The sequence below is a fragment of the Sorex araneus genome, chromosome X (genome assembly GCF_027595985.1).
Source record: "Sorex araneus isolate mSorAra2 chromosome X, mSorAra2.pri, whole genome shotgun sequence".
NCBI lineage: Eukaryota > Metazoa > Chordata > Mammalia > Eulipotyphla > Soricidae > Sorex > Sorex araneus.
Genome location: NC_073313.1, coordinates 201,173,881 through 201,189,648, shown reverse-complemented (window position 1 = coordinate 201,189,648; position 15,768 = coordinate 201,173,881). Strand labels below are relative to the sequence as shown.

General features: G+C 35.6%; 1 protein-coding gene across 3 annotated transcripts in view; it reads right to left on the bottom strand.

The window, feature by feature from the left end:
* Nucleotides 1-15,768, bottom strand: part of XIRP2 (xin actin binding repeat containing 2) — a 316,801-nt gene that overhangs the window by 148,236 nt on the left and 152,797 nt on the right. For all 3 annotated transcript variants that reach the window (XM_055123445.1, XM_055123446.1, XM_055123444.1), the window contains exon 2: nt 10,722-10,731. In XM_055123445.1, coding sequence (XP_054979420.1) covers nt 10,722-10,731 — 10 coding nt within the window. The remainder of the gene's footprint in view (nt 1-10,721; nt 10,732-15,768) is intronic.

Below are 15,768 nucleotides of genomic sequence, written 5' to 3'. Positions count from 1 at the left end.
GTAATCTGTTTTTCTACTCTGTAATAACATCTGGTCAAATAACAGCTTTCCTGTAGCCTAGAGCATTGCTGTAATATTGGCTAAGTCTGTTTGTTGAGTTTGAGCAACACAAATTCCTGAAAGAAATGGTGACTCCCTAAATCTGGAGGTTTGTTAGAAAATCCTATTTGGGCAAGAAATAAAGACATTACTGTACAAATACAGAAGATATCCATACGTAGTAGTGACAACAAAGAAGTAAAGAATGCTAAAGCAAGTTTTGTGTATGATAACTATTATCCTCTTTAGCTATCATTGCAAAAGATATTGAGTTTTGTAAAGAAAAAGGCTGTATACAGTAGACTGCATATAGTAGTATAAAAATAGTATGTAGTTCTGTCTTCAAAAGTAATGATAAAATAATCCAATGTATTGATACAGTCAAAATTCAAATGGCTCTTTTTATTTATACGGATTGTTCTTTCATGTGAATGACAAGTTATAAAAAATTAATTTTAATTAGCATGGGTAAAATCTTCCTCTAACAGAGAAAAACAATTACTCCAGAAACCAAATAGCAGTTATATAAATATTTTGCTAACAAATGCAATTGTACTCTATAGAGTACAAGTTTTCTGGGGAAATAAATCCAGGGAATAAATGTGGTACTATGAATTAACAGAAACACATTCATTTGAAGAGATAGTTGTGCAAAAAGATTTTGTTGTTGGTCTGTTCAGATTTCTGATCTTTCTGAAGATGGTTCTCCATGGATATGACAGTAGAGAGTGTATTATAATTTTGTTCTATTTTTTAAAATGGCATAATAATAATAGCATAATGGTTACCAGTTCTATCTTTTAGATTTACAAGGAAACCCTTCATTACATCTGGGTTAATGACACAGTAGCTAGTTTTCAGACAGCATATTTTCAAACTTTGTAATTCCTATATGCTTAATTTTTTTCTTATTTTTGTTGAATCACCGTGAGATATGGTCACAAAGCGTACATGTTTGAGTTTCAGTCACAATGATCAAACACCCATCCCTCCACCAGTGTACATTCTTCATTTCCAATGTTCCCAGTATACCCTCCCTGCACCCTTTCCAACTCTCCCTGCCTCTATGGCATATAATTTTTCCCATACTCTCTCTTTCTATTTTGGGCATTATAGTTTGAAATATAGATAATGAGAGGCAATCATGTTTAGCCCTTTATCTATTTTCAGCACATATCTCCCATCCCAAACAATTCCTCCATCCATCATTGACTTCTCTATTCCAGCTACTTCTCCTCCAGCTCATGAGCAATATTCCTGGCCCTTGTCTCCACTGTCCTTGGGTGTCAGTCTCATATTATATTATTTTATATTCCACAAATGAGTGCAGTGATTCTATGTCTGTCCTTCTTTATCTGATTCATTTAACTTAGCATGATACTCTCCATGATCATCCACCTATAAGGAAACTTCAGGACTTTATCTTTCCTAACAGTTGCATAGCATTCTATTGTGTAGATGTACCAAAGTTTCTTTAACCAGTCGTCTGTCCTCAGGTACTCTAATTGTTTCCAGATTCTGGTTATCATGAATAGTTATATGCCTTAATTTTAATGGATTCTCTATATATTATTTTTGTAGTTGTTCATAAGAATAGTAGGATACATACTTTTTCAGATGACAAAAAATTGACATATGGTCAATTAAGATATACAAAACAACTAACCAGACAGAGAGAAATTTAAAAGTTATCCCTTATCAGGAAGGTGACCTTAGGACTTTGATTATTTCAACTTACCATCTGCACTTTGTATGGCCCTCTATTTCTCTGATTCTGACCACTCATTTCCAGGATCTCTAATTTTCTCTCTGAGTCAGTATCTCAGCTAATCTGGAATAAACTATCACCAATTTTACTTCTCTACATAGGCAATTAAAATTTTCTACTGAGACATCAAATTGTATTGATGCAAACCTGGCAGAGTTTGAAATTTGTCTTGGGGAAAACAGTTATTTTAAAATTTTTGAAATATTGAGAGCACCTCTTATATTCATTGTGTGCTAGAAGCACACTAGCTTCCTAACTACCCACTTATCTCCCTGGTGGTAAATCAAGTAAATTGGTGGCACATTATGGTTATTTATGAGACAGCTCTTGAATGAATGAGAACATAATATTCTTTAGATTCATATTCTAAGAAATCTTGAATTGTCACTTTATTGCCATTTATTCCTTGTCACCCACCTTTATTTTTTACTATTGAGATATTGTGATGGACTGGAATGATAGCACAGCAGGTGTGGTGTTTGTCTTGCACACGGCTGACCCAGATTCAATTTCTCCATCCCTCTTGGAGAGTATCCCGCCCGCATGGCAGAGCCTAGCAAGCTACCTGTGGTGTATTCAGTATGCCAAAAACAGTAACAACAATTCTCACAATGGAGACGTTACTGGTGCCCACCCAAGCAAACCGATGGACAATGAGACGACAGTGACAGTGTTACAGAGATATTGCGATGTAAAGCACATATACTAATGTAACTGTGCCACACTCACCACCATATCCCTCTAGCATTGTCCATATGTCCTGTACCTTCTTCCTCTCATTGCCAACCTCCATTCCTTTAAGGGACAGCTCTGTAGGTACAATCTCAGGGTTTATTTTTATTGGTCATTGTCTATTCATTTGCCTCTTTCTATACCACAAATTGAGATCATCTTGTATCTTTTTTTTTGTTTACTTTGACTCGCTTCAGTTAGCATGATAAGTTTGAATTCAATTTACCTTACAGTTCCAGAAGATGAAAGATTTCTTAGAGATTTTAATTAGAATCAAGTAGTATTTGATTGGGCATTTATAACACAATTTCTTTATCCACTTATCTTTTGTTTAGCACTTCGGCTGCCTCCAGATCTTGGCTATTGTAAGCAGTGCTGCAGTGAACATAGGTGTGTAGCATATGTGGTGCAACCTAGGTCAGCTGCATGCAAAGCAAGTGTCTTACACCTTGTTCAATCTCTTTGGTTCCATTTATTTTTATTAACTTTTAAATTAAAAATTGAAGTTAAGCATATCATGAAAACTTGAATGCTACAAAAAGACATAATCATTGAAAGGAAGTTTCCTTTCCATTATATATTTCAGAAATGACTTCACTTTTATGTCTTTGCCACATAGTGTATAAGAAAGTGTGTATATATATATGTATTAGTATATAAAATATAACTAATGAATAACATATATCTTGTATGAATGAGATTACACTTAATCATAGTTCTATACTTTAATTTATAGCTAACAATAAATCTTACATGTTATTATAGAACTTCATCTGTTTCCACAACTAGATAGTATGCTAATATATAAGTATACAGTTTGGATTGGACTTTTAGCATTTGAACACTGGGAAGACATAGGTAAGGCAGATATTTTTTATGAAATTACATATTTGAATGTATCTCATAGGCTTTACTTTAGTCTTCAAGTGCTCTTATTTACCTAGGTAATGAAAATGGTTATAAAACAATAGAAAAAACTTAAACTTAGGAAAAAAATCTTTTTTTATTTGAACCTTTTGATAATAGCTTTCTCCTTTATATTCTCTATAAAGTTCTTAAAAGCTGAAGTGAGAAAATATGTTAAAATGTGACTCTGTCAAGGACTTGGGAACAGGGACTTACTATTGATGGAAAGAGCTATAGGCAGAGAGAGAGATCTAAAGATCACAGTAGCACATACAAACATGACGAAGATAGCTCTTTGATTTCAAGTCAACTACTATTTCCTGAGTAATTATTGCAGGCAAGTCACCTACTAGACAAATGAAAATTGCATACAATATATACTTAGTCACAGTGAGAGAGGATAGACTGACATTTCTAAAAATAATTGATGAAATATTAACATTACATAAAGCTTTCTGATTTTGTGTAAGTTTGGAGGGTGTTGTAGAGATGGGGGCAATAACTAGTGATCTTCAGGGATTACTCCTGACTCTGCTGAAGAATTTTTTCTGGCAGTGCCATTTATCAAAACAGAGTCTGCTGCATGCAAGGAAAGATCTCCTGTACTATCTCTCCAGCCATAGCTTCCTTTTAGATCAAGGCAAAGTATTGTAGTTTTTAGCTGTCTTACTTTATGGGTAATTATTTGGTGCAACCAAATAGGTGATCTTTTTAGAATAAATAGTTAGACAATAACTAGACAAGATAATATCTCACATAGGGCTTAGTTCTAGGTAAATTACATGATTTATTATTTATATATATGTATATATACTGATAATTATGGTACTTTATGCACCTTGATAAAATTTGATGTTTGGAAGAATTCTTTAAAAGTAAACATATCTTGAACTGGAGAGTACCATGAGTAAGGCACTTGCACACAGCAGACCCAGGTTTTATCCTGATACTGCTTATGGTTCTTTGGGTACTACCAGGAGTGATCCCTGTGTATCACTGGCTATGGCAAAATAAAGTTAATATTATTAGAAGAACTTTTGCTGACTACTCTAGATAAAATCAAAACTTCATGTAGAGCATTTCAAAACTTATATATTTGTAAAAAAAGCATCATATGTGAATTTATAAATATTTTTTATAATAAAATATAGTATAGTGAGAAAAACATGGTTGAGGCATTAGGTAAGCATGTGATTATACCTTAATTCCACACTTCACTAGTTGAGCTATTTTTGCAAAGTTTTTTTAGACCTTATTCCTTAGTGTTTTTCTAAGTAGCAAATGAGAGAATCTGTATAATAGTTTTATTGAATTAAAAAATAATACATTTATATATGTATGATATCAAATATATAATGTACATATTAATGACTGTCTTAAGATTTTATTATTTAAAATATCAGCTAGCATATTAACTAACATTAAATATCATATTATTAAGTAAGGATATTATAGATAATATCACTTAGTATAAAATAATTTATAATATAATGCTAACTAATACAGCAATATATTATGCATATATAGAATTATTTCCAATAGTTTGATTAAAGCATTCTGGAATTAAATTGAGATAAAAGAAAACAAAGAGCAATTCATTTTTCCAACTATTTATATAAATATGCTTTGCTTTAACCTCCGTATAATGATTCTATTGTAAGAGAATAGGAAAGAATTTATTTCTGCTTACTTTCATATCAGTAGATATATTTTAATCTTATGATTCAGAACTTTCATGCTCCAGCTCAACAGTTTTTAGAACTGAGCTTTCTCTTTCTAGATAAGTACATGACCTGCAATTTGTCTTAAGATATCTCATCAACATACAAAAAACATTAGTTTTAGCAAGTATGTATCATTTTTAAGTCTGTTTTTCAGGGGCTGGGGCTATATTACAATGGGTAGGTCCTTTGCCTTGCAGAAGGCTGACCCGACCGGGATTTGATTCCCAGCATCCTATATGGTCCCCTGAGCACTGCCAGGAGTAATTCCTGAGTGCAGAGCCAGGAGTAACCCCTGTTAATCGCCCCCTGTGACCCAAAAAGCAAAAAAAAAATATTTTTCACAATTTGAAACTCAGAACATCCATAGTATTGGCATATTTAAGTGTATAATCTGTAAGTGATTCAGTAAAGACTTCAAGAAATATTTTTAAAGCGATTGGAAAAAAGTATTACAGTATTTATGCCAGGAGGCCAGCCAGATGTTTTAGATCCAACATTGAAACAACATTCAAAATACAATTTTGGATGGATAACAGTAAACTATAATGACAGGAAAAATTGCATTACGTCTGAAAAGAGTATTATTTGATGGAATGCCTTTTATAAAATGGTTTTGTTTTCAGTGTTCATACTTACTGCACAGTTTTATGCAACTAAAATTACTATTGTTCAAGACATTAAAGTGTAATTGATATGGATTTTTTCTTCAAGAATAAAAATTCCACTTGAATAAATCTTGCCATTTAATGAAATCCATGATACTAAAAGGCAATCACATCAAAACATCATGGGATATGAACTATGTGATACCCCAAAGAATACACAATGTTAACTAATAAAGAGTGAAATGAAGACTGGACTTTAACAAGGAAGTACTTACCTAGAATTTATTTTCAATAATGGTAGACTATACAGTAGCAATTTAAAATGTTAAAGAAAACAATTAAAAGTAGTTTGAAGGCACCGGTAAACCTTAAAAGTAGAATTGATTTGTAGACTTGACATCCAGAAGAAGGGAACAGAGAAAGTGAACCTCATGTTTGAGGGATGCTTTTTTCTTAGATTGAAGTTGCTGATACCATAAAAGGTTGTAGAGAAGAATTGTTAACTAAAAAGATACAGCAGAACGCTAACTGTTACTGGAATAACAGTTTTGAGTACCCTGAAGAAGAGTGATCCATTAAATCGCTCAGGTTTTGAGAAAGAACTTTGATGTACTGTAAACTGAAAAGAAGGATAAACTAAGTGACTAGCACTGAAAAGGAAGGAGAACCAGTTTCAATAGATCTCAATCTCTAATTGAGTGACAATGATCTGGGATATCTAGTTTTAGTAGTATTCTTATATATATTGTTATTAATGGAATATTATCATGCCCATATACCAAATTTCGCAGGAGGGATATGTTGTTCCCAACGTTCTCCCTTCTGAAATCAACACGCCATTTCGTTGGTAAAGACGTGATCAGCACCTGGTCCTGACAAGTTCAGACCCGAACATCTGAAAAATCTGCCGCCAGTACTCATCAATACACTGGCTTGACTCTTCACATGCTACGTGTCTGAATGCAAGGTTCCATCTCAGTGGAAAACCAGTAGGACTGTTCTGTTGTACAAGAAGGGAGACATCCACGACATCGGCAACTATCGCCTAATCTGCCTGCTGTCTGTATTCTACAAGTTGTTCACTCGTGTCATCCTGAATAAAATAGGCAGAACACTAGATGGAGGACAACCATGTGAGCAAGCCGAGTTTCGAAGGGGATTCAGCACGATAGACCATATCCACACAGTAACAAAACTCATTGAAGTTTCGTGAGAGTTCAAGATGCCGCTCTGTCTAACGTTCATCGACTTAAAGAAGGCTTTCGATTCTGTTGAGACTGAGGTGGTCATTGAAGCCCTGGCCAAACAGGGCGTTCAAACTCAGTATATCAAAATCCTCCATGAGCTGTATTGTGGATTTACCACCAGGATCTCACCATTCTACAAGGAATTGATCATTGATGTAAAGAGAGGGGTGGGGCAGGGTGATACTATTTCACCAAAACTCTTCAGTGCAGCCCTCGAGAACATCATGAGATGACTGGAATGAGAAGGAATGGGAGTGAAAATAGACGGTCCGCAATGACACTACCTTTGCTTCGCTGATGACATCGTTCTCATAACACCAAATGTTAACCAAGTGGCACAAATGCTGGCCGACTTCGACCACGAATGTGGAAAGGTCGGACTGCAGCTGAATCTCAACAAGAAGATATTCATGAAAAGTGAACTGGTCCCTCAACCTTCATTTGCTCTCAATGGAATAACATCTCCGAATGCAGCAGCTATGTGTACCTGGGTCGAGAAATCAATATGAGGAACAACTTGGTGCCAAAACTGCATAGGAGGAAGAGAGCAGCATGGAATGCCTTCAAGAGCATCAAAGAAGTGGTTAAGAGAATGAAGAACCGCTGACTCCGGGCACATCTTTTCGATTCCACCATTCTTCCTGCACTAACATATGCCTCAGAGACCTGGGCCCTATGCAAACAGGATGAGAATGCTATTAGGGTATCCCAAAGAGGAATAGAAAGAGCTATGCTAGGAATATCATATCTCACTCAAGTGAGAGAAGGAATCCGGAGTTCTGACCTCCGTTGACGGTCAAAAATCAGGGATGCTATCTCGTTTGCCAAGGCATCAAAAATCAGATGGGCCGGTCATGTAATGCGATTCAGAGAAGATCGCTGGACTAGAGCTGTTATGACTGGATTCCCAGGACATCAGAAGACCTTGTGGCCACCCACCAACTAGATGGTCAGATTTCTTCGTCAAATCCCTGAATGAACAATTTGAGGCTCTTCCTGTTCCTGGAGCAAGCAGATATCATTGGGCTGCACTAGCTCACGACAGGGACAAATGGAGACATTACTGGCACCCACTCTAGCAAATTGAAGATCAACGGGACTACAAGTGATACAAGTGAATGGAGTAAGAAAACTTTATCATATTTCAAATTTTCATATGCAGTATATAAACATAATTGAGAAATAATCAGAACCTGAAACCCAAAAACCTAGTGAACAGAAACAATAGAGACCTATGAGCCATCAGACAGATTTCAAACAAGCACTCAACATGTCAAGGACAGACAAAAGATCTATTATTAGTGAGTGCCTCGTATGTGCAAAGTCTAAAGTTCTCTCCCTAAATTGGAAATGATAATGCTGGGAAGGTGCACTCGAAGTGGAATTGGTGTTGGAATATTGACTGTAAAAATCATTAATAACTATAAAATTAAAATAATAAAATACATTCTGTCACTGTCATCACGTTGCTCATTGATTTGTTAGAGCGGGCACTAGTAACTTCTCTCATTGAGAGACTTATTGTTACTGGTTTTGGCATATCCAATACACCTGGGTAGCTTGCCAGGCTCTGCCGCGCGGGCTCGATACTCTCGGTAGTGAGGATTCGAACTCGGGTTGGCTGAGTGAAAGGAGAACGTCCAACCACTGTGCTATCGCTCCAGCAGCTAATAAAATAAAATACATAAAAAATAAATAAAATTCTCTCCCTTATACTGCACTGCCCCAACATGTCAAATATAGTGCTGGTTGTGATCACCAAACTGTTGGGTCTGAGCAACACTGTCATGTCTACATAGCCAACTTGAACATCCTGGGATTGGCCCTGCCAATCTAGGTGTGGAACATATTTTAAAAAACAATACATACACAATCATCAGAGACTTAGGGTAAGATGTTGAAGTCCTACTATGTAAGTATAACTGAAGTCTTGAAAAGAAGGTGCTTCAAAAGGGGGTGAGAGGAAAACAACATTAAATAGATCATAGACGGGGACAAAGAGATCCCACAGAAAGTGAGACTATACCTTACATGCAATAAACCCTGGTTTGTTCCTCGACACTATACATGGATCCTCAAACATCACCCATGTGATCCCTGAACACAAAGCTAGTAGAAATCTCTGAACACCACCAGGTGTAGCCCAAAAACTCAATTTTATTTTCTTTAAGAAAGGCAGATAACTAACTGGTAAAAAGACACCAAATGAGAGGTTCCAACATTTCCACTGGGCCAATAAATATACATATTTAAAAAATGCACTCATGAACTGTCATAGAAAAGTTACTGAGAATGAAAGAAAAAAATCTGGGTCATAATAAATAAGAGAGCAATAAGATTGTGAGTTTATTTCTCAAAGACCACTGCAGCCAGCCAGTATTGGAGAAATATCTGCCATTACAGTTATTTTTTTTTTCCTGTGGGGAGGCAAACCTGGTTATGCTCAGGGATTACTCCTGGCTCTGTACTCAGGATTACTCCTAGCAGAGCTCATGGGACAACATTGGATGCTGGGAACTGAACCCAGGTCAGCTGCATGCAAGACAAGTACCCTAACTGCTATACTCTCTCTGACCACTACAATTATTTAATCTCAGCATATTGGAGAAGAAAAATATCCTTCCAACCTAAAATTAAAATTGTTTTTCAACACAGAATCATAGATTATGTATACATGTTATATATATGTGTGTGTGTATATATATATCACCACCATTTGCAGATAAACAAAATACTTAAGTAAGGTGAATATGTTTTTCGGATGAATGGCCAATCACAAGTGAAGAGTTAGGAAGTAATATTTGAAAATATATTTGACTAAAAGCAATAGCTTAAATTAATAATGCTAATGTTTTAGAGTTTATCTACATAATTAATATCGCAACAGTAACATATTAATCATAAAAGGGATGAGTGAGGTTAAAGTATTTTAAAATCTGTATTGTATGGGCTGGAGAGATAGCACAGCAGGTAGGGCGTTTGTCTTGCACGTCACTGATCTCAGTTAGATTCTTCCGTCCCTTTCGGAGAGGCTAGCAAGCTACTGAGATTTTTCAACCCACACAACAAAACCTGGGAAGCTACCCATGGCATATTCGATATGCAAAAAACAGTAACAACAAGTCACACAATGGAAACGTTACTGGTACCCACTCAAGCAAATCGATGAACAACAGGACGACAGTGCTACAGTGCTATATTTTATGAGAAGAGGTAAAACTAGTTTACATTAGATATTGATAGGAATGTATGTTGAAATCTGAAGAGCTATGCTAAAAGTGTTCCCACGGTCTAAGGAGTCCCTAAAATGCTTTCAGTAGGTTCATACAGTTTATGTTCAATATTATTTTTATGACAAGATGTCGGGGTCTCAGCAGCCAGCCTGAGACCCTGGCCAAATCTCCTGCCCCTAGAAACAGGAGCAGGCTCTATTCACAGGGGCCTAATGCCCTGTGCCAGCACTCCACCCAGAAAAGCACTCCGGTTGAGGAGATAAAAGGATGAGGTACCTGACAGTCATCACTTTCCTGAGCTAACACACACACCTTGATAGCGGGAAATATAAATCATTAGCTAACATCTGTAATGAACTCGATGAGGCGATAACCAGGTGTGCGCGATATGCATGTAGGCTGCCTTGAAGTCCATGTATAAATATCCTGTGTGGAGCTAATAAAATAAGAGCTGCTTGACCTCCAACTTTGCCCCCTCTGCGTGGTTCTTTCTTGGTGTCGGTGGGGACTCCGCCGTGCACAGAGGGGCTGGGCAGAGGCTTCTCCCCTTCCCACTCCCTCTCCTATAGGGAGTAAGTCCAGCTGCTTAGGGGATCATACCCCAGTTTGCTGGTGTCAAGTGGCCAAGACACTGACAACCAGAAAGAATTTGTCCTTTTCACTGAGTTGGCATTTGATCTTAATATACAGAGGTCATGGTGAGTAAAACTGATGATGTATAATGTATCAAGAATGTGACACCAAACTCTAGTTTTCACTATCGTCTTTTTTGAAAGGTTTTGAATTAAACCTAGACAAGCAAACCATGCACTTTACCACTGAGTTGCATGCAGTCCCTTAATATCTTTTCTATTATGAGTCAGTCTCATTTTGTTTTTTAATGGACATAACTATATTCCAATAAAATAATGTTTTAAAACAGTAGCTGTGTGGGTTTAGCCAAAAAAGCAGAAAAAAAAAAGCAGAAAATAAACAAAATAGCTGTGGCTAGAGTTGACCTGTGGGTTGACAGTAAACACACACACACACACACACACACACACACACACACACACGGTTTACTTAAAACTTCCCTCTCTGAAGTAGTAGAAATAATTGATTTTATTATAGCTTTACACTTGAATATACATCTTTCTAGTAGTCTTTGTGACATAGTGAGAAATAAACTAAGAGGATTTTGTTTGCATGCTTAAGTATATTTTCAAAGAAAGCACTTGAGCGATTTTATTATTTGTGAATTGCAGTTCTTTATGGAATACTACTGTTACCTGAAAACTAGTAATGAGTAAATTAGCTATTTAGAATAGAATTTTTGTAAACTAGTCAGTGAGTCATAATTGGACCACCAATTGGATTTGAAGGGAAAAGTTGATTTTGTTCTTAAAAAAAAATAGTTATGGCTAAACGTTTTCTTCTCTGTGGAGAACCCAGTAAGCTACCGAAAGTATCTCACCCACACAGAAGAGCCTGGCAAGCTACCTGTGGCGTATTCGATATGCCAAAAACAGAAACAACAAGTCTCACAATGGAGACGTCATTGGTGCCTGCTCGAGCAAATCTATGAACAACAGGATGACAGTAATGCAGTGATACAGTGATATGATGCCCAAATATATGAAAAAAGGATGTGGCCTAGTCTAGAGAGCAAAGACTAATTTTATCATGAAAAATAAAAGCATTCTGCCAGGGAGAAAGTGGTGGAAAAGAAAACCCAGAACAAAGCCACAACATTCTAAATAACACCCCTGACAGTATGCTGAGATGACAGGATTACAAGACCACTTTTATCAGTTTATGAATCTACACATATATTTATCACAGTACTAATACATGCTAATTATGTATTAGATATCAGGGGAAACTCTGGAATTATTCTTGTTCTTAAAGTTAAGTGCACTTGACTGGCTTAATGAAAATTATGCTCTCCATATGCAGTATAAAATAGAACCTGCCACATAATGGCAATCAATAATTATTGCTGAATGATTCAATGTAGATAAGAAAGAAGGACAATTAGTGTAGTATTAGAGGAAACACTTCCATTAAGATAATTGTAGCATGAGCTTCTAAATAGAACCTGAAAAACTCACATATTTTATTCACTGCCGAAAATATTTTCTTTATTTAATATTGTTTCCTCACAAATGTTTTAGCAAAGCAAAGCAAAAACAACCATAAAAAACTGTTAAATAAATGACAATATTTTCTTAATATGTCTCTTTATCATCAATTAATATAGTCAATTCTTATCAATAGTGTCTTTCATTCTAAAAATAATTTTCACAACTTATTGTAATTAATTCAATTAAACCAGTCAACCTGAAGTCTACTGATGCATCTAATGTTTTAACTATAATTAATGAATACTAGAGGGTGTTTCTGGTTTTTTCCAAATAAAATATCTTCCCACTCCAATCTGCGTTCATTTTTTCTGTATATTAGATGTCTGTCTTTGTTTCTTGATTCATTTTATGAGTTTAGCTTTTTACTCTCCAATGGTTTTCTCTTGCATATAAAAAGACAATGTTTTCTGAACATTCATCATGCATTTTATAACAGCTTATTCACCTCCCTCTATTGTGTTATTTTAACTTAACCAGTAGCTGAAAGACTTTCAGCTTAAGATGTCAGCATTAAAATAAAAGATCGAGTACTCTCTAGGAAGAAATTGCCTGAGTGCCATATAAATCGCTTCTAAATTCCTTTGGAAGTATTACCTTAACTTCACCTATCATTTGAAAACCTAATAATTTAGGGTTATTTACATTTCAGAAAAATTGTAGGTAGAAAAACAAGCCACCATTTTACATCTTAATTAGTAACCATCTGTTGCTGCTATGATGCTACCATTTTCTGCATATTATGAAGGTTGCATTCTAAAAACCCAGTTCCCCTTCAGAGAGAAATCTAATAAAAACTGCCTACTTTGCAGGATTGACAAAGTGAATAATCATTAGGCCCCGGACTTTGTAAATACCTATTTATTAAATGAGACAAAGAGGAATCTTATTAAATCTTGGGAAATATTTGTATTTGATGAAAATGATAATACTTAAAAATGCATAGAAAAGCAGAACTTAGCAACGTTAAGAGACAAAAACCTTTAACAATTTAAAAAATGTGGCCATTACAAAATAAATGTCAATAATGCTTAGATAGAGCAGCTGTGAATGTTTCAGAAGGATGTGCCTTAAATATATTTAAGGCAATAAATTGTACAGATGTTAGGGAATGGGTTAAATTATAAAGGGCAAACAGTTCCCCAAAACTTTATTTCTTTGCCCAACTTGAAAGTTTCACTAAATACGCAAGAATATTAGTTATGACAGCTTCTAAACTACTCTTTCTCCCTTCCATCACCCATCCTACCTCTTGTCTTTCCTCCACACTTTGTTACCTCCATGCTGCCTTTTGCTCTTCTCTATTTTTAAGGAAAAACAACAAAAAATTTGTGGTATCACTATAGCACTTGAGATACTCACTGTATCACTGTCATCCCACTGTTTATCTATTTACTCAAGCAAGCACCAGTAATGTTTTCATTGTGAGACTTGCTGTTACTGTTTTAAATATACAAAAATAATTAGCAGGCTTCACATGGAATTAAGAAAATAAAATAAATACAGACAAATTTTGCATATTAAAGTTAAACATAGGCGCATATGCTGCCTGAGCCCATGTGCTGCTTGTGTCCACGTGGCCGAGCACATGTGGTCCCCGAGCACTTGTGTCGCCCGCATCTCCCCACTTAAGATGTGTACTTTTGTGCTTTCGTGTCCTGTGCTAGGATGTGTGTAGAGCTCTCTCCATCCTCGGAGGAGCCCACGTTCTTTCTTGAGCGTGTTACTCCTGCTGTTTTTTTCTTTTCCACTTAAAAAAAATAAAAATAAAAAAATAAAGTTAAACATAATGATATTCCATTCAATTCCCTTATGGATGGATAATAGGGTATGAAAAGAATGAGAAAGTGTTTTATTTATTTTTTATGGTGGAGGGATAGAACTTTGGTGCTGGGTGTGGTAAGTCTTATAATACATATTGAGGTGGAAGACATAATCCTAAAATTCTACAAATTTTTTAACCAATAAAAATATTAAAAGTAGATATATATAATTACCCCAAAACTTAATTATTTAAGACCACTTCTGGACAAACATGTGGCCTTAAAAATTAGGACTTCTGATGATAGGTTCAGACCAGTTTTTGACAAAAATGTGGCACAAAAGTTAGAACTTCTGATAATAGGTCCAGCTTACTTTTTAATTCAACTATCTTATCTATGACATGTAAGTACTGGTTTGCTTCTTATTAGGGAAAATGTAGGATAGGAAAATACTTAACAATCAATGATCAAATATTATAGATAATTAATGAAGATATAGAGAAAAAATTAAAAAATAATTTAAAATAGCAGTTGAAATCTTGGAATTTTAATCAATCCTCACTTGAAATGTATTTTGCTGGTTCATTATTTTTGAACTTTTGTTTTCACTTATCTTTTTCATTTTTGATTTACCAACAGAATCAAACTAAACTGGAAAGAACAGAATGTTTAAATAACTTTTACTTAAAATAATACTATAATATTGTAGCAGATGCATTCTATATCAAGTTTTTCGTCCTCTATGCCCTCATTTCTTAAACTGTAGGCCACAACCTCATATGGTGTTGCAGAACTGAATGTGAGGGCCATGAAAAATTGGCAACAGCAAAAGATTCCTAAACACTCAGCAACTAAAAATTTATTCACCTAATGAGTCTGAAGTGATATTGCAGCGGGTAAGGTGTTTGCCTTGCACGCGGCCAACCCAGGATCAATTCCTCCGTCCCTCTCAGAGAGCCCAGAAAACTACCGAGAGTATCCTGCACACATGGCAGAGCCTGGCAAGCTCCCCATGGCATTTTCAATATGCCAAAAACAGTAACAACAAGCCTCACAATGGAGATGTTACTGGTGCCTGAAGGAGCAAATAGATAAGCAACTGGATGACAGTCCTACAGTGCTACAATGAGTCTGAAGTGTTTCTGGAAATGCTTGCTTATGTTGCATTTCTTGAAAGTAAGGGTTCAAGAGCCCTCCTCAACTTTCAGAGGTCCTACTCAATGTAGTTTGATTAAGGAGGCTACAGAATAGCAGTGCCTAAAATCCTCCCTTTATGCATTATAGTATGGAAAAATTTAACTTCAGCTTTATAGTTTTTATGTAAACAGTGAAGTTCAAAATATAAACACTGATTGAGAAGTGACTCAGTAATGAAATAGATAAGTGTATTTGTTATTGTCAAATAATACTTTGAGGAAGTATTTTGATTCGAGAAAAATGAAATCAAATGAATACTTATAGAGCACCTGGCATTTTATGTGGGTTGAAGCTATCAGGTATACACAATTACTCTACAGAGGACAGAAAACAGGTCACAAGTTTTATTACATTATAAGATTAAAGTATATGTCAGAGCAATGAAAATGGATGCCAGAGTATCAGGATCTCATGCAAAAGGATGTAACAGTCTA